At 38.5% G+C, this 20694-nt stretch overlaps 1 protein-coding gene across 4 annotated transcripts in view; it reads right to left on the bottom strand.

Moving 5' to 3' along the window:
- KNDC1 (kinase non-catalytic C-lobe domain containing 1) overlaps positions 1-20694 on the bottom strand; it is a 94546-nt gene that overhangs the window by 21254 nt on the left and 52598 nt on the right. For all 4 annotated transcript variants that reach the window (XM_020795011.3, XM_078391270.1, XM_078391269.1 and 1 more), the window contains 9 exons: positions 16751-16781; positions 16420-16582; positions 13909-14807; positions 13264-13408; positions 8499-8584; positions 6409-6773; positions 962-1055; positions 776-873; positions 196-416 (listed from right to left, as the gene is read on the bottom strand). In XM_020795011.3, the coding sequence (XP_020650670.3) occupies positions 196-416; positions 776-873; positions 962-1055; positions 6409-6773; positions 8499-8584; positions 13264-13408; positions 13909-14807; positions 16420-16582; positions 16751-16781 (2102 nt within the window). The remainder of the gene's footprint in view (positions 1-195; positions 417-775; positions 874-961; positions 1056-6408; positions 6774-8498; positions 8585-13263; positions 13409-13908; positions 14808-16419; positions 16583-16750; positions 16782-20694) is intronic.

Raw genomic sequence — 20694 nt, 5'->3', positions numbered from 1 at the left:
CTTCTAAACTGTTACTGAACAATACAGAAAATTCTGTGCTAGAAAATACATGGGACTCATTGTATACAATCTTCCTCTGTTCTCCAGCTGACACAGAACACTGACTAGCATTGAGCTTAGCATGCCTCTACGTTTCCATGAAACAGTGAGACAAGGTAGATCTCATCTCTTATGGAAATGCAGACTACAAGGTACCTGGAATAGAGATAGGCCATTAGCCCAAGTGGTGTTCCAGCCTGTAGATTTCCTGGCCGATTTTGATTAGCATTATGCTGGGCTTTATATTGTTTTTCACTTATATTATAGAAAAGGAGAATGTCATCCAAGGAGCTGATGTTCAGAGTTTCATTTCTTGTCATGTTAACAACTGTGAGAAGGTTGCATGGTTCCACTCCCCATTTTTCTGCATACGAAATCTGCAACAAAAGGAGCCAAGGCACACAAAATGGTACAAAAGACAAATGAAAGTTCTCTAACATTTTGACATTCTATGGCATAGCCAAGAAAAACATATGATGGGGCTATCCACATGGATCCCTACTGTATCTTTCAGTACTAAGGAATATAGTATTGTTTTACTCAAGGCACTGGATGGGAGTGTATGATATTGATGAAGAGGAATTCAGTTCTCCATTTTGTTTAATTTTAGTTTTTTTGGACACGCCTCACTTAATTCCTCTACCAATAACTATCATATGAAAACTTCTAGTCATACTAATACAAGAAACAGATTCATTTCCAGGGTTTAAAAAAATCCAACAAATCAAAGAATTACCTGAAGATATTTCTTCACCAGTTCAAGAAACTGTACCTTTGATTTCATTTCTTCCAGTTGTCCCCTCAGTTTAGGCAACATAGTTTTCACTTCACCACCTCAAGATTTAAAAAGTGCAGTGAGGACCACTTTGTATTAGCACAGTTGCTACAGCATAGCTCTGATGTTTATGAATTACAGACATACCTTTGCTTCTCCTCTCTGTACCCAGCAGCTTCTGGTAGAATCTTATACTCTTTCTATAGTTTCTCCCCTCAATCATTATCAGCTGTTCAAGTTCCTAACAGGAAGAACAGTATATAGTGAAAGCAATGATGATGCAGTTTTTCCTCTGTGCAGAGCTGTGATGAACAGAAGCTGAGTGTAGTAAGAACCATTCAACAGCAAATTCATCAGTATTGTCTTATCTTTTAAAGCAAAGCATAAAAGACAGACGAAAACACTGTTACATTTTCACTGGCAGCTTCTAGCAATCAACCACATAAGCCTTTTTCAGACATTACCGTCTCAGTCCAATTACACAGCAGTTGATCTGATTGAGAACAGCTGTATTCCCTACAAATGGACAGGTTGCTTACCTGTAGCTGTTTATTTTAAAATAAATAAATAAATAAATAGCTGTCATTCTTTTAAGTAGTCATTTGCGAATTCAAACATATCAGAAATTCATCTCTCCCTTAGTACCTCAAATATGGATACAGTGATTGTCATTTCCATATAATGTAAAGTAATGCCAGCTAACGTGTGTTGGGTGTTAGGCTAGACTGGAGGGAGGAAGGCAAGCAAAGCAGAATGAGAGAGCAAGAGAGGTAGCTGGCTCCCTCAAAGCTGATACTCAGAGGATTTGGTGGCTGAGTCAGGGAAAAGCAGAAAGGGAAGGAACATGTTGTCAGGTGTGGATGAGTATGTGTATATGTGAGCATCCACCCAGCCTTGTGTCTGTCTGTGCTGGGGGAAAATGGTGGGTGACTGAGAGGGGAAGCTGGCTCAGCACCTTGAAAACCTCCTTCTTGGCAAGGTGATGAGGGAGGAAATACATTTCCAGTTGTAAAAATGCTGCATTATTCTCTGCTACCTACTCCTGTTTCTAATTAGCTTTTCAAAAGCACTGATCAAACAATAGACTGGGGAAAGAGATGAGACAGGAAGAGCAATCCAGCAGTGGAAGAAGCTTATTTGTACCTTTCTAGTGGTAAAGGTCTGCTTGCCTGTTGCATGGAACACATGCAGAAGTGCCCTCCCTCAATTCTCCTAACACTCCTAACAGCTTCATGTTGCACATGTGGAGCTGCATGACAAGATTTCAGCCTCTGGTTTAAGTACTTGCCCATCAAACAAACAAAACAACTTACAGTGACTTACTCAGGGTTTTTTCAATACAACAGGATCCCCACATCTGCCAGGGATTGGTTCCAAGCCCCTCATAAATATGGAAAACTGTGGATAATAGTGAACACACTCTCTCTCTCTATAGCATTGTAAAAGAAGAAAAAACCTAGGAAAAAAAATACTTTCACATGCATTACCAGAAGCAGCCCTTAGAGGGCACCACAGACCATGCTAGGTATTCTTCACTAAAAAGTATTCATAGCATGGTCTCCCTCTAGTGGCTTGTTCTGGTAATACATATGAAAATAGTTTTTTTCCTGTTTTTTTCTTTTAATGTTTTTAATATTTTCAGACTGGATAAGTGAATCAGTGTATATTGAACCTGTGGATAAGGGGGTCCTACTGTATATGTAGAAGCAATTGACCAGTTCCTCCTTCTGGTGGCATCACAGGACTGTGCAGCTTGCCCAGGACCATGAAGATGGCAGGGTATGTAACTTCACCAACCATAAATACTCTAGAGATCTCAATTGGTGAATCCCCTGAGAGGTATAGTGGATATTTGAGTTCATGGCCTGGGCTCTATAACCAGGTGCTCCAATCCAGAGAGCTAGATCAGCTCCAAATTTACTTAAATGTCTTAAAAATATTTTAGTTAACATTATACTTACATTATTCAACAAAACACTTCACCATAACACCAGGTTGCTTTAAACTGAATCATAGATATCAACTGAAGCCAACTTCAATCAGAATATAATATCAATATTTATCTATGCAAAAATGCATAGAAAGATATTTGAGGACAATAAGGGCTAGTCAAATACCTTCCCTGCAACCCTGACCATACATTGAACACATAACATTTTGCTTTGAATTATCTACAGATCACCTTTCTGTCATGAGACACTGATGGTGGCTTTTTATACTGTATGAACAATTTTTGCTCCTTGCTTTCCTAAGCACTTTCTGCCTGTAGCTTCTCAGTTAAAAATAGCTACTATTCAGCTGCTCTATGCAGTATGTTAAATATACACCATGCAGCTGAGCCCCACTTCTACATAAATACATGAGAACTGGATTTGGGCTACCAAAACATAGGTAAATGTGTTTTAAACTTTTCTCCCCCTACCTTGCCTGTCAGCAGTTTATTTTTCCTTCTTTCCTCTCCTGTCATACAGGGGCTTAAAAAAGAGAAGAACCCTCAAGGAGTACTAAGGATGGCTTTTTACAGGAGGGAAGATTAGGGGGAAAAATAAGCTGGGGACAGGGAAAGCTTAAAGCAGGTGATTATGCAGTTGTTTGGAAGTGAAAGAGAAGGCCTCAGAGGCCCTCAACACATTATATCTAATGTATTGTATAGCTTAGTTCTCATAGACTTGAGAGATGGGTTATCTGTTCCTCTCACCTCTGCAAAATAAAGAACCAAGCAGTGAAAACCTCATAAAAGTAGCAAAGGTTAAAATCCTGCTCTCAATAAATATTAAATAGCTTCACTGCAGTTCGTGAAATCTGTTCTACAGCGCAAGTTGCCAAATCCTGCAAGATAGACCTGTATGAACAGGTGACTTGGTTATATAACATAATGTGCTTCCATTATTCTTTACAGAAGAAGTATTCAAGTGTCTGAAGCACAATGATTCATAGGTTTTCCCAAGATTAGCTTAATGACGATTAGACTAACCATAAATAGCTTTGCCATTTGAAGTATGGCATTATACATTGTACGTGAATTTGTTAGCGGAAAAACCTTTTGTGAAAAAAAAATACAAATAAAAATGGAAATTCATGAATATAACTCAAGGCTAAGCCAGGTCTCCTTTGGGTTAGAAAAATCTTTACGTTTAACTCAGCAGAAGCTTTTGATCTGGTAAAGGAACGGCTATTTTCCTTTGCCTGACTAGCTAAGCTCTCCCTAAAGCAAGAGATGTCTGAAGGCTAACATCTTTAGGTTTCTTTGATAAGGACACCAACCCCTAAGTGAACTAATACAGTTCTTCTTAAGAACAGGCTTTGCGTGTACATACTCAAAATCAAAGCTAATGATTTTCAGTTCAAGACATGTTCCCCAGATGATGTCTCTCTGTTAAATATTTGACCTTTGCAGGCAAAGATTTCTGTATCTAGAGTGTGATAGATGTCTGTGAGCTTAACAGTAGAAATGATTAAGTCTCACTGGCTGAAACACTGTTTGCACAACTGCATCTGCAGAAGGTGGATGACATCAGCAGAGGGTGATTTTTCTGAAAATCTCCCCCCTACTGATAGCATCATCAGCTTTTTGTATATCTCACTAAATCAAACCTCATGCTCAGATATACTCAAAGAGAAGGGAGTCCATGATGGATAAGGGATTCTTAGGGATGAAATACTGCAGGAAAAAAATCACAAAAAAGAAAGAAAAGCAGGAGGCATCTAAGAAAGCTGATGTGGCTCTATAATGAGCTTTCACATTAGCTAAGCTTTAAGAAGGGCATATATAGGGAATGGAAGGAGAGGCAGATCACCAAGAAATAATACAAATGAGTAGCGAATATTTGCAGAAAGAAGAGGTTAGGAAGGCTAAAGGGCCAAATGAGCTGAGACTTGAAAGAGAGGTTAAAAACAAGAAGGGGATTTTCAGCTATGCTTGAAAGCAAAAGGAAGCACAAGGAAGCGGTAAGGATGTACTGTGTGAAATGGATGGAGAAATACTAGTAGGTGACACAGTGAAGGCAACACTGCTGAAAACCTCAGTTGCTTCTCTCTTCTCGTAAAAGAACAACCGTGCTGAATCTGATGCAGGTAAAATAAAGGCAGACAGGGCAGCTAAAGAGGTGGTACAGGAATATTGTATCTAGCTGTTTTCAATGTGTTCCAGTCTCCTGGACCAGGTGAATGACATCCAAAAGGCACCATAAAAGGTTGCAGGTGTAATCACAGAACCTCTGTCTATAACCTTTGAGAATTCCTGGAGAACAGGTTAGCTTCCAGAAGAATAGAGGTGGGTAATTAAGAGCCAGTATGGTTCCTTGTAAACAGGCATGCCAAACTAATTTTCTGCCTCCTTTTTTGGCAGAGTTACATTTTTGGTAACTCAGGGAAATATTGCAGATGTTCTTCACCTATATTTCAGCAAGGTTTTCAACAGATGCCTCGTATGTTCACAAGATGGTAAAATGTTGGCTATGTAAGCCATTCCCAAGTTTGTTTGTCTGTTTGTTTTTTAGCCACAGCCATAAACACAGTATAAAAGAAATGTAGAATGCTTCTAGTCTGTAGCCCTCTTCAAATGTGCTAGGGCTCCAAGAGAGCCATATGCCCCCCCTCCATTGAGAATGGCTGGGCTAGATGGTGCTACTATTAGGTGGGTTTGTAGATAGTTCTATACCTGTGCTTCCCAACTTTGGGCATCCAGATGTTCTTAGATTACAACTCCCAGAAATCCTGGCCAGCATAGCTAGTGGTGAAAGCTTTTGGGAGTTTTCATTCAAGAACATGCGGGAAACCAAGATTGAGAAACAGTGCTCACCAATGGCTAACCGCCATCCGCGAGAGAAGCGACAGGTGGGGTGCCACAAGATTTGGTCTGCAGCCCAGTGTTGTTCAACATCTTTATAAACAATCTAATTCAAGGAATGGAGGAAATGCTCATGAAATTTGCAGACCAGCCCCAAACTGAACAGGTATCTAATACTTCAGAAGACAGAATCACAATTTAGGACTACTTTTAACAGATTGGAGACCTGGGATAGAACAGACTAAATGATTTTCAACTATAGAAATATAATGTTCCACATTTAGGCAGGAAAAATAAGGCACACAAATATAAAATAGGTGCAACATCAGCAGAAGATATGAAAAGGATCTAATTGTCTTAGAAGATCACCCGCTAAACAGTGTGACACAATAGCAAAACAAACAAACGAACAAAAAGCTTGGTATTCTGACTTGAAAGGTGATGGATTCTCCTTTGTTGGACATTTTTAAACAGGGTTGACACAGTTAGGTGGCTGGATAGACTGGGAGTTCAATTCCTGAATCAGCCTGTACTGCCTTGGAGAAACTGCACACTCTCAAGATGACCCAGAAGAAGGGAATGGTAAACCGTTTCTGGGTTCTCCACCTAGAACATCCTGAAAAGGGTCACCATAAGTCAGAATCAACTTGACAGCACATTATTATTACTTGTTAGGGATCCTTTAGCTGCTTCTTTAGAAAAACTGAACAATATCTTGTTTATTGTACTCCCTATTATAGCCCTTTGCAAAAAAAAAAAAATACACATGCATTTCTTTTCCATCTTGACAATTCAGAATACTTACCACTTTTTTAGCATCAATGTTTTGAGTACCATTGGCTTTTCGCTTTCCAAGTTTTCTAATGTAGTTGTGAACCTCCAGGCTAAAACATTCTGAACCATAGAATGCACTGGTCCAACCAGGACACAATCCACTTAATTCTGATAAGGAGGGAGATCTATTATCAATATTCTCCTCCATCTTTTCCACAACTTTCTGACCCTCTTCTTGGAAATCTGGAGTGATACAATGCGTGCTGGTCCTCAAATCTTCTCCCTCCGTTTTTCTCCCATCTATTACATTCTGCAATCTGATTTCCTTTTCATTATTATCTTTTGAGATGTCATCTGTATCCACACCATCAGTGTTAACAGTATTTATTTGAACATCTGTAAGAGGAGATAGAGGATAACACATTGAATTACACTGTATTCTTATGACAGGCAAGAGTACAAGGGATCTCCTTCCTTTCACCCTTCCTTTTAGTTAAACCTATTCTTCTGTTAATAAAACCCACTGTGATAATCATTACCAATAAAAAATAATTAAAAATTTAAGTATGGAATTTAGTGTATTCTTGAAGGCTTTCACAGCCGGGATCCTGGCCACAGGAGGGGGTCCCTTTTGTCCTTTGTTGACCATAACATTTGTTGTATTTTTGTGGTGGGCCTGAATACTGTTTGTAGGTTGTGTTTTTTCAAAAGCTTTCCCATGCGATCTGTGACCCCTTGGATATATGGCAGAAATACTTTATTTATTTTTTCCTCTTTAGTTCAGTGTTTCTTCCTTGGTTTGATGGCTCTTGTGATTTCATTTTTGGAGTAGCCATTTGCCTGTAGGGCCCAATTCAGATGGTTGAGTTTGGTGCTGAGAAACTGAGCTTCACAGTTCTGATTTGCACAGTCTACCAGTGTTTTGATTATGTCTCTTTTTTGCTGTGGGTGGTAGCTGGAGTTTTTGTGTAGGTACCGGTGTGTGTGTGTGGGGGGGTTTCTGTAGACCTTGTGTCCCAATAGGAGGTAAGGTTTGATTATGACCATGACATCTAAGAAAGGGAGCTGGCCCTCTATTTCTTTTTCCATGGTAAATTGTATATTTGGGTGGATATTGAGATAGTTTAGAAAAAAAGAGACCCCCTCACCACTGCAGGAGTAAACCAGATACATATATTGGAACCACAAAATGCGACATCCACACCAGAATCAAAGAACATGAGAGACACTGCAGACTAAAACAATTAGAAAAATCGGCAGTATCTAAACATCCCATGAAACAAGCTGGACATGAAATTATATTTCAAAACACAGAAGTACTGCACAACACCAGCAATCATTATGTTAGACTGCACAGGGAAGCCATTGAAATCCACAAACACCAGCAGAGCTTCAACAAAAAAGAAGAAAGTCTAAAGCTCAACAAAGCCTGGCTCCCAGCACTGAAAAACACAGCCTGCAAAAGGTCAACAAACTCTACCCAGCCACAAGGACCAGTGATCATTGTACACAAAAGACCAGCTAACGACACCCATCAATCACAGTGACAGGTCATCTCTCCCCATTATCGCAACAATACACCCACAACAAAAGACATGCTGATCACCATAATCACCCAATCTCCTGAAAAGGACAAAAACTGATCCCACAGCTATAAATGCTCAGCTATCCCACAAAACTGCACCAGATCATGGACAGAGTTGACTCCTGTCCTCTGAAGATGCCAGCCACAGAGACTGGTGAAACGTTAGGAAGAAAAACCTCAAGAACATGGCCAGACAAAAAAACCTACAACAAGCAATGGAATATAGCATTTTTCCTTGTGTCACTCCTCCTCAAAAATGAGGTACTCAGGCTGCAAGGAAATCTGAAAAGATGCTGCCTCTACAATCCTGCTGAGATTGTCCACCCCTGTACTAGTAGGAGGTTCAGTGCTACTTCTTCATATATGTCACAACTCCTTTGAGCTGACCTACTTGAGTGGTCCTTCCTACTGCTTCTAACCCCTATTCTTCACTTCCTATAAGGGCAGTTGAGCAGGGGTGATTACTAAGTTGATATCAAGCTAAAGCCCTCTGGTTCCTTATCAAGAATAAAATACACTCATTAACCTTTTCTTACCATTTGCTTCCTCAGTGGCATTCTGAAGGTCATTACATTTGTTTGGGCTTTGAAGTACTTCGTTAGAAGATTTTGTTTCATCCATTCTGAAAATGAGGTGGGGGAAAACAGCTGGTTAGTTATTTTAAAATGAAAAATTTTTGAATGAAAGGCTCAGACATAAGAATTAAAGAAAGCATACTAAAATATTGTGTGCTTTTGCATGGTACATATTAATTGACTCATTGATAAGAGTCAAAAGGAAAAGCTTTTACATACATGTAAAACACATGGGACAGGCTTTGACAGAAATGAAGAGGAATGTGATTTTCTTGCAATAACTTTCATACTGTGGTTAGCAAGACTCAGCTGAAATATTAAACACAGCATTATTAAGCTACGAATTATAAAGCCTTCTGGGTTTATGGCTGACTCAGTGACATCATGTATTTCCTATGAAGTTGCACAGTAAGACTGTTTTTAAAAAAAACACAGTTTGCCTACATCCATCAATGTGTCAATATATTTGTCTTCCTTCTCGATTGTTCAACTTTCATTTGTTTCTACACTGAAATATTCCTTACCTATTACAGCACAATGATCTAAAGTTGTAGTTGAAACCATCTAAGTAAAAGATGATGTCAACATTTCTTATAGAAGTATTTCATACACTGCCAAGCTATGTTGAAAGGTATGGAACAGGTCTCAGGTTTTATGAATACAGTATTAAACTCAGCAGTATAGTCAATGGAATGGTACTTTCCATTACCCCAATAGTTTTAGCTGGATGGACTCCATGTGTCCATTCCAACCAACAAATCTAGAGTGTGAGTCCAGGTTTATAATACCTGAGCAGGACTATTATACAAAAGGCTCTTATGTATGTATGTATGTATGTATGTATGTATGTATGTATGTATGTATGTATGTATGTATGTATGTATGTATGTATGTATGTATGTATGTATGTATGTATGTATGTATGTATGTATGTATGTATGTATGTATGTATGTATGTATGTGTTTGTGTGTTTGTTTGTTTGTTTGTTTGTTTGTTTGTTTGAATTTTACCCCGCCCCTCTAGACCATGTCTACTCTTAACATCCCAGCTGCTTTGCAGGTGTTGTTTGTTTGTTTTGGCAATAGTTTTAACTAGCCATTCTTTGTACCACATAGTCCTTCTACATTCCTTCTTCCTCATGTTGCAGTGGTTCCCAACCTTGGGTCCCCAGAGGTTGTTGGACCAAAACTCCCAGAAGTCTTCCCCACTAGCTGTGCTGGCCAGGATTTCTAGGAGTTGTAGTCTAAGAACATCTTGGGACCCAAAGTTGGGAAACCACTGTTATTGTTTCCCTCCATTGCTTTCTCTTTCTACAAAACTCCAACAGTCTCACTAGCTTGGGGAATAGATTATTCACAATGCTGCTCCTTCTTCCTTCTCCTAAACCCCCTTGGTTCTAAGAAAGATAGAAAAACAGTTGCATTAAACTTCCATTATATGAGGGATTGCCAGCAGGCATGTTCAGAAGCACTTCTTCAACTGCCTAGCAACAGTCCCTCCATCTCCCATTTAGAGAACCTCTAGCCAATACCATCACAGCTTCTGGAATTCATATGTCTACTACATGCAGATCAGGATTTAGAATTTGGACATATTAAAAAAAAGAAGATGGGGAAAACAGCAGATGCAATTAAAAACACAGTGTTGTTGGAGTCTTCAGAACCAAAATTAGCCTGCCTGACTAAAAAGATGGGCTAGAAGTGGTCATGTGGCAAAGAAGTGATTGCAACAATGCCAAATAATTATGAGAATGGCACAGAGAAAGATAGTTCAGATCAAATTGTTATATCAGAGGAAAGGCTTATATAAGTCAGGAAAACAATAAAACTTTCTGCAGACACAGGTTTTCTTATCTCCTATTATATGTGCTAGGAATTGTAAGATCTGTCCAAGAGCAATGGTTTTCAAATGGCCTTCTGGGGTTTGCTTAGCTATTCATCCAGGGTCACTCAATGTAAAGATCAGCAGTGGCATAAAAGTGTCCCTTGCCTGCGACTACCAATCTTCTCCTGCAAAGCATAGCAACACAGGCATATTCTAGGGATAGCCATTCTCAAGGGGGGGAATATGGTCCTCTGCCCCCCTCGTCACATTTGAAGGGGGCCACAGACTGGAAATAATTCTTCACACACCACCTTATAAAGTTTGTTATGTGACTTACCATATTTATTCTGTGTATAAAATGCCCCCATGTATAAAACCCTCCACTTTTCTAATCCAAAATTAAGAAATCTAAGTGGGGCTTAGCAGGGGTGGCGAGAAAGGGATCAAAGCGCTGCAGGATAGCTTTGATCCCTGCTTTCCCCTCCACTTGTTTTTGTTCTCTCCTCAGCTTACTTCTGTGTATAAAACAACCCTCAATTTTTAGTCTAAAGATTTTAGACAAAAGTATAGTCTTATACATGGAAAAATATGGTATATAATCCCGATTGGGCCTATATTTCTTTCATGTTATGTTTATGGCTGTGGCCAAATAAAGGTTGAGAATGGCTGTTCTGGGTTTCCTGTTCATAGAGGAAAATAATTAGGGTCAGCATGCTTAGATTAATTAATACCTCAGATGAACCAACTTTGCATATGCTCCCCAAAGTCTTCTGCAAAGCACCAAAAGAACTGTGGCATCTAAAAGGGAAAGTTCCCTCAAGACAGTAAGTTTGAACATGCCCCTCACTAAAACACAAAAGAAAATGAACCAGGAACTTAGAGTTTCTATGATTTTTCTCAATTTTTGACAAGTAATTCTTAAGATATCTTCCACATCTTTTATTCAACCATCAGCCCCCTGACAAATTCTCAGTTACGTCTACTGACTACACTAATATTTAATAAAAGAGTAAGTATATTACTTTGGGGGCTTCTTGCTTGCAAACAAATTTGCCTCTTTAACAGATTTTCCCCCCTCAGACATATTGTGTCAGGGAATAGGTAACCGGATTTCTTTTTCTGCATTACACCCACATATTTACTAAGTGAGACATCAGAAACATGAAATCGCACTAGAGGCATCCATGATATAAGCTTCCATTAAATGCCAACCATATGGTTTGAGTCTTTCTTGCACTTAATGTTGAAGCTGAAAAGGCAAATAACTTTATTATTCACTTAACGGAGTTTTAAAAGTTAATATATTTGCATACAACTAGCCTCCAGAGAGCAAACCTCATAGCGTGAACAAAAGGGACTGTGTTTTGATTGCACAGCAACTTGCAGTCACCACTGTGGAGCACTTTACACCCTCTCATGGGTGTATTCATGTTTATGTCAGTGCATCTGTGTTTATGTCCATACAGATGTGCTATTCAGCTCAAGCTCCTGCTCAATTCTTACATGCCTAAATCCCCTCTTGTTACATGCCTTTCCTAAACAAGTAATTTACATTGTTTTAACTTTAATGATTACATGCAGGGATCCAATCTTCCATGCTTTAGAGGGAGATATCAAAAGGGAAGGCAATCTTGGCATGCAAGTTGAAACCAGAATTCCAGTGCCTTGCTCAGAATTCACACCAGAGAACAAAACCGAACACACATTTAAAAACATTTTAAAGAAAATTAAATGGATGAAGAGTAGATGATCACTGTAATACTGCATCACTTGAAGGCAGCATAAAGAAGAGGCTAATACAAACAAGAGATTTTTTGACATATCAGCAGAACAGGCCAAGGGATGTTGGTAGTATGAACACCACCTCTTCCTCCAGTATTCCCCTGTTGGTCTCCCATCCAGTCACTGATCAAACCCTGTCCATCAACAAGGTTGTTTTGTCACCTAAATTCAGATTACACTGAGCATAAAGTTCAATCTGTCAGAACTATTCACAAGAATCCTTACCCTTCTTCTATAAAAGTCTTAACAATTCCAACCCAAGATTCATGTCAGTCTCACTACTTCTTTCATAGCCCTTCCAAGCATATGCAGTGTAATTGAAATGATTGTCTTGCCAAATAATAATAATAATAATAATAATAATAATAATAATAATAATAATAATGATGATGATGATGATGATGATGATGATGATGATGATGATGATGGTGATGATGATGGTGATGATGATGATGAAGAAGAAGAAGAAGAAGAAGAAGAAGAAGAAGAAGAAGAAGAAGAAGAAGAAGAAGAAGCAACCAACATAAAACATGTAACAGCGGACACTGAAAGACCGCATGGGATAGCAAACAGCAGAAAAGTAACACAAAGTGATGAAGAACATGGAATTGCAAACCCAAATTTCACCATCTCGTGCATTTTTAAAATGGGGAGGTGATATAACAAGCCAAGTATGGATTGCAGAGATTTGGGTTCAAATCCCATTTAGCCATGAAGTTCACTGGGTAACTTTGGACCAATCATTTCCTTTCCACATAACGCAACTCACTGGAATATTGCAAAGATAAAGTGAGAAGTCAGTTATATTATTCTGAGTTCCTTAGAGAAAAGGATGATGAAAAAGATTAACAGCTTGGAAGGAAGGAAGGAAGGAAGGAAGGAAGGAAGGAAGGAAGGAAGGAAGGAAGGAAGGAAGGAAGGAAGGAAGGAAGGAAGGAAGGAAGGAAGGCTTTTATTGGCTCTTGCAGTTACAAGGGAGGAAGCAACAAAACATCTCTGGAGGTGGTAATGCTACCTTACTTACTTCTAGTTAATAGCAGACACCAAAAGGTATCACTGTTTGCAGCCAGAAAATACATTAAATGAAATCTAAGTAAGTCTAACAGGGGAATCACTTACCTTACAGATGGAGGAGTTCCACCATTTACTGCATCATAAAGGTTTGCTAACAGTTCCTCCTCCCAGTGAACGTCACAAAATTTCTCAGAAATTACATTACAGAAAGTGTTATACTTGAGATCCTTTAAACTCAAAATGTATTTACCTGGTTTAAGAATAAATAAATAAATAAATAAATAAATAAATAAATAAACAAACAAACAAACAAACAAACAAACAGTTTCTTTAAAAAAAAGTCTACAACTAATTCATGTGCATGTTTATGAGTGGGTGACTGCACAAACTTATCTCAACCTCCTTGGAGGAAGCACACCAGAAAAATATAAATAAATAAATAAATAGATAAAATGAAAGCTACATAGAGTGAAGTTTTTTGTTTTCTTAAAAAAACAAGTACAGTAGTGTATATATAAGTATTTTTATGCACTATAGAGCTCCAGTGATGGGATAAACTCTAGTAGATAGATTTTTTCTTTCTATACAAAACTTTCAAAGGTACAGAGAATCTTTGGGGATTTTAATTACTGTCAATGGTAATTTAAAATAACTACCCACCCATTCTCCTTAAGCCCCAAGAAACCCTAGCAATGTGTCTGGCCCATTATATTTTTTGCACTGATTAGACAGTAAAGTATTAATGCATACCTATATCCAGAGTGTTATCTGTATTTTCCTGACAGCTACCAAATGCCAGCTCGTCTTGGATAAGGCATACCACTTTCTTCAATAAATCTTCATTTACCTGATTACTGTGATAAGAGGTTTCTAGGATGAATGGAGAAGTTGGATTTTGACCCACATAGGCATGTGATGTAAGATCTGATAAAGGGACACTGCTCTCGGAATCTGTGTCAGATTCTTCGCAAAATGTAAGGAACTTGTTCCTTTCAGACTGAGTCTCTTTCTTATTCACAGTTGAAGATAAACTATTAATCTTGGCTTTCACGCCCCAACATTCATTCGGTATATTACCACGTTTGAAATCTTTTTTACTGCACCCGGATGAATTTTGCTGTACAGCTTTTCCAGCATCATAGTTCCGTACAGAATCTGAAAGGAGGACATGCAGACTAGAACAACTGTAAGCTGTTTTTGAATGAAGAGGTTTATTTGGTATTTGCTCAGATACAGCTATCTGCACTGGTACAAGAGTTAAGACTCTTGTCTCTGGGTCCTGCTTCAAGAGAAAATTATTTATGAAAGTCATGCTCGACCCCACAGTACAGTCTGAGAGGTCTGAGGAAGGTGTTTGTTCATTACACTCTTCTTGAGAGACACAAGAAGATTCAGAAAGCAGTGGTAATTTAGGCATGGGTAAATTAGCGTTTGTATATTGCTCTTCTGGATGATGCTGAAGAAATATTTCTGTTTTTCGTTTACTGTGCTCCAGCATACCAGATGCCACACAGTCAGATAGCAAATCAGGGCCTCCATCTTGCTGGGTTTTGGCATCAATATTTAAATATGTTGTATGTTTTTCATCCACAGGTCCTGCTCTCTCTGCAGTTGTTTCCCCATGTGCCACCACAGATGCAAAGGAGTCTCTGAAAAACAAAACAAAAAAAATGTTTTGTAACAGAGATCTTCAATAAACCAAAACTACAACTTGAACAACTTACACAAGTGTGCGTTATTTTCAAATAGACACGGAACAGTTCTGCCAATTTGACTCTGCTCATTTCTCCATCTACTTGCTATAACTGCAGCTGTTGCTTAAAATTTAGATACCATTTCCTTCCTACACATCACTCCCAAAGTCTCTTTAAGAGTTACAGTATCTCAGCTACAACTACCCACACATTTACTTTGAATCCTCTTTCATCACTTCCAGAAAAATCCTGCATTGGAGTCAGACCAAAAGTTTAATTGTAAAAGAAAAACTGGAAACACTACCTGTATTATATTTTCTAGTATAATGCACTGGCCAGGATGCTACAGCCTAATGCTAATGCTTTCATAAAAGAAATAGTGGAAGTCTTGGTGGAAAATTGGTGCCTATTAAGGAGGTGCTGGCTATGTTCCTGGCATGTGCCCTACCAGGCACACCTCCGGAAATGGACTCAGCATCTTGTCAATGAGCAACAATTTACAGTCAGTATTTATGGGATTATTTCACCTTAAATGCTTCTGTCAATTGAATATAACTTGCAACATAGAAATTGGTTGTAATCACACATGATTGTTGTTTCTTTTTAAATTGACAAACAGATTAATGGTAGCGATAAAACTTTCCACACATTTTACGACTCCAAACATATCAAAAGATCTACTAGCCGCTGGATGACAGGAAGATTTAAAACCCTGGAAAAATAAGTGGGTCATCTGTTGGTGCAGAAGAGATCTAAGTGCTGCATGGCTTTACCTGAGGAGGGATGCTCCATAAGAAGTACACCACAGCTGCAAAAAGCCTTCTTGCTAGTTGCCACTTGCCCCACTTCACCTCATAAGGTCCCTAAAGAAGTTCCTCCAAAGGTTATTTTAAGATCCAGGGAAAGCAGTCCATGTAACTCAATTAAGTTAAATCATAGCATAGCAAAATGTAAGGGTTCCCATGATTTCCCCCTATCTCTTTTATTCTATTCATGGCCATGACAAGTCAATTAAAAGCTTTTGCTTCTTTTGATTAACCACAACTTGATGTGTAGTACATGTAGTCAATACATTAACTACAGGCTTGTTTAAACAAACCAGTCATAGCTTGAAGCTGGCTTTTTTGCCACTAACCACAGTTTGCTAGGTTTAGATGATACAAAAAGTTCTGGTTAAGGGAAAGCAGAGGCAACATGTTCTTTTCTCCGCCACCTGGGAGGAGGAGTTAATACAGTGCTCTGTTCCAAATGCTATGGGTAGAATTCTGATTGGCTTCTATTCTTGGGTGGAGAGAGAAAGAATTTAAATAGACTTCTGATCAGATCCAGTAAAATAATTCTAGGTTGTTACTATGACACCAGGGAAAATAGGAAATCTACTTCATGCCTTGCTAAGGAACGTTGCTCAAAGACATCTGAAGAGGAATGTGCACAATAAACTGGGTTGCCAACAGAAACTCATTAGGATGTAACTCTCTAAACACAATGTAATTTTTCTTTTAAATAAGTTTAAATTTCCTCACATCAAATGCGGGGACATTATCCCTATTTCACATGAAACACTTACTTTTTAACATCTGTATTTTGATGTAGGATAATAGGCTTAAAGTGTGTTGCTGAAGAAGTGAAAGCGTTTGGCAACATTACATTTTCTCTTTTTAAGGACAGCTGGCAAGGGACCGGTCCTTTCACTGCTATCAGTTTACTTTCATGGCTCATGGGTAAAAATCCTGTAGGTGGAAATGGATGAACAGAAAGAGAGAAGAATCTATTCAGTAAAAAGACCGGATAAACAACTGTTGACATACTAGGACTATTTCTAAAAGAACTGGACCTGTTATGTAGCAGCATTCTCCCAAAATAAATATTTAGAGACATCTGTCTGTAGAAGTACTCACCCAAATTATCATCTGCTGAATTTATCACACTCTGAAAATCAAAAGACAAGCTATCATTACAGGAATCTACTTTCAAAGTTTAGCAGCAAAGTAGTTTTAAGAAAGCATTAGAAGTTCAGTCTTTAAGAAGAAAAGCAATAAATACAAATATTTATTTCTTTACATTTTCCTCTCCTCTGTCCTGAGGGCTTCCAGTTTGAGATAGTCAGAAGAATAAAAGCAAAGATGCAAGTCCTTGAGTCAAATGTCATTTTCAGAACAGTAATAAATGTTTCTTTTGTATAAAATGATTATTGAAATGACTCAGCATTTAACATGATTTCAATTTTTGTGTGCATACTTCCTGGAAAGAATGCATGGACTGTTTTTAGGAAGTTTAGGAACATATGAAGCTGACTTATATTGAATCAGATCCTTTGTCTATTGAATACTGTACCGTCTGAACTGACTGCCAATAGCTCTCGGGTGTTTGCCCAGCTCTATCTAGAGATCAAGATACCTTAGGTACACAAATCATGTACTGCACTAACCTCTCTCAAACCCACCTGTAAATCTGCTCCTCAAATGCATATATGTATACATATATGTATACACATACAAAAGTGACTAACAAACCAATATTCAAGGAGGATGTTTTGGCTTCTGCCTTCTTTGCACAAAATGAGGAATTTCATGTCAATTTTTTTTAGTTGTTCAAGTCACATGGCAGAAAGGTCCAAGCCTACCTTAAAACCACTGAATATTTTGCTCATATAAAAGAGCAAGCACATTCTAATTCTGCTGCCATGGCAACACAAAAATGAAAAAGGGAAGGGGTGGACTAGTTCTTCATGGCCCTCTTTCCCCACACATTCTAGCCATTTTTACAAAGTACATAATTAAATCAGGAGAGCCACCATCTAGGTGTACCAGACACTCTTTCTGCTCTAAAAAATTTCCTCATTTCAGCACAGCATAGCATTATGAGGCCCTGGAGTTTTTAATTAATGGAGCCTGAACACTAGAAAGCAACCCTGTCCTAGTGGACTCAGTTTGAAATTGTCAGCTTCCAGTATGTACTCATACAGCACAGATCCAATTATATAATGCACGGCTAGTGGAGATAAGAGAACAGAGAAGACTCTGAAGAAAAACAGTGTTGTCTGTACAAGTATATGGCTGCAAGACACAGTTAAGGGCTGTCCAGGATTGTTTAGAAACATGGAAAAATACAAAATATCAAAATGTCTAAATTATGTTAGCATCGTATTTTGCTGAGGGAGGAGAGCAAAAAAGTGAAGAAACATTTAACACAACAGGTATGACAATCAGTTAAAATGTCTTTTTAACATTATAGTAACCTATGGGCCTAAATCCAATTGTAATCTCATCTAAAGCAGATTTGCTAAATCAACTATTGAATAAGTGAACACCTATGTAAAGCTCATTGATTCAATGGGTCTATTTTAGTTTGGGCTAGCAATTGCAATCCATGCTATGATATGTTGGCTTTTTCAAAATAATTATCCAGTGAGTTGCTCTGAATCCTAACTTGGGAGAAAGGTGACATATAAACTAAATAAATGAAGATCAGGGTGATTCAAAAACACCCGGCCCAGTCAAAATTATAAAACATTGACTGGTATTATATAACAAATACAAGTTTTAAGCAAAAACCTAAGTATCTGTTAAATATCAGCACAGTAGGGGAAAGCCCTTGGAGACCTCCAGAGGTAAAAAGGCAAGGGAAAAGGGCAGGAAATTTGAATTTCCAGCCCTTTCCCCCTGCCTTTTTGCCTTTTTTCTTCCCTCGGAATGCATTGATCGGTTTTCAGTTCATTCCTCTGGGAAATGATGCTTCGACTTAAGAACGTTTCGATTTAAGAACGAAGTCCCAATACAGATTAAGTTCTTAAGTCAAGGTACCACTGTAGGTCAAGAGAAACATTAGAAGACTTGGACTACTACCTTTTAGAACAAAGATTCAAAACTCATGAGGAATAATAGTACAGGTCAGTTAGACTCTAGGTTATTTTCACAATTGAGGAACTAGAAAGAATGACAGTCTGGCTGCCCTATATCTAGCAAAAAGGCAGTCATAGGCGTCAAAACAAAGATACAAAGATTTTGATGGTTCAGAGGCTAAACAAAGGTATATCAAAACAAATGTAATAATGTACAATCATATGAAAAAGGAAGTACACCCTCACTGAATTCTATGGTTTTATGTATCAGGACATAATAAAAAAATCATCTAGTACTTAGCAGGTCTGAAAATTAGGTAAATACAACCTCAGATGAACAGGAACACATGACATATTATACGGTGTCATGTTTTATTTAATAAAAAATAAAGCCAAAATGGAGAAGTCATGTGTGAAAAACTAAGTACACCCTTACTACTTCTAGAGGAATTAAGTGGCTAAGCAGCTGCCACGTGCTTCCAAACAAATGCCCTTGAGTAACTAACTGACCATCAGCAAGTGTGACCACCTCTATAAAAGCCAAAGTTTTAGCAGTTTGCTAGTCTGGAGTATTCAGGTGTGTGTTGACACAGTGCCAAGAAAGAAAAACATAAATAATCATAGAATCACACAATCACAGAATAATGATGTTGGAAGGAGTGTATAAGGCCATTGAGTCCAACATCCTGCTTAACACAGGAATACAAATCAAACAATAGCTGCCAGGCTGTTGTCTAAATTTCTCTTGAATGCCTCCAGTGCTGGAGCATTCACCACCTTTCAAGGTACCATATTTTTCCGTGTATAAGACACCCCCCCCCATTTTTCTAACCCAAAATTAAGAAATCTAACTGGGGCTTAGCAAGTGTAGGGGGAAGGGATTGAAGCACTGCAGGGTCACTTTGATCCCTGCTTTCTCCCTTCGTGCTAAGCCCCATGGGGCTTAGCAAAAGGAGGGGGAAACGGATAAAAGCAATTCCGGGACTGCATGATTGTTTTGATCCCTTTGCCCCTTACACAGCCATGGGATTGCTTTGATCATTTCCCCCTCCTTTTGCTAAGCCCCATCCTGCAGCACTAAGGCTTAGCAAGTGGAGGGGATCAGTTTGATCCCTGCTTTCCCCTCCACTTGTTTTTTCTCTCCTCAGCTTACTTCCGTGTATAAGACGACTCACAATTTTCAGTCTATTTATTTATTGATTGATTTATTTGATTTATATCCTGCCGATCTGGTATATTTTAGACAAAAGTATAGTCTTATATATGGAAACATACGCTAATTGGTTCCATTGCCTTACTGTTCTAACAATTCTCACAGAGAAGCAATTGTTGCTGCCCATCAATCTGGGAAGAGTTACAAGCAATTTTTTTTTAAAAAAATGTAAAGTCCATAATTCTACAGTGAGGAAGTTTATTCAAAAGTGGAAAGAAAATCAAAACAGTTGCCATTCTTCCCAGGAGTGGACGTTCAAACAAATTCACCCCAAGATCAGACTGTGCAATGCTCAGAAAACTGAAAAAAAACCACCAAGAATTACACCTTAGACTCTACAGGCCTCAGTTAGCATGCTAAATGTTAAAGTTCATGACATTACAATTTAAAAAAGACTGAACAAGTACGGCTGGTTTGGAAGGGCTGCCAGGAGAAACCATCTTCTCTTTAAAAAGAACATGGTAGCACAGCTTAGATTTACTAATTTGCATATGGACAAATCACAATAATTCTGGAAAAGTGTCCTTTGGAGAGACACAACCAAAGTGGAGATGTTTGGCCATAATGAGCAGTGCCACGTTTTCTGTAAACTAAACACAGCATATCAGCACAAACATCTCACACCAACTGTCAAGCACATTGGTGGAGGCATGATGATTTGGGCTTGTTTTGCACCCACAGGACTTAGGCATCTTGCAGTCACTGAATTGACTATGAACCCCTCTGTATACCAAAGTTTTCTAGAATCAAATGTGAGGCCATCTGTTCAACAGCTAAAGCTTGGCAGA

The sequence above is a fragment of the Pogona vitticeps genome, chromosome 3 (genome assembly GCF_051106095.1).
Source record: "Pogona vitticeps strain Pit_001003342236 chromosome 3, PviZW2.1, whole genome shotgun sequence".
Classification (NCBI taxonomy): Eukaryota; Metazoa; Chordata; class Lepidosauria; order Squamata; family Agamidae; genus Pogona; species Pogona vitticeps.
This window is presented reverse-complemented; position numbering and strand designations above follow the sequence as displayed.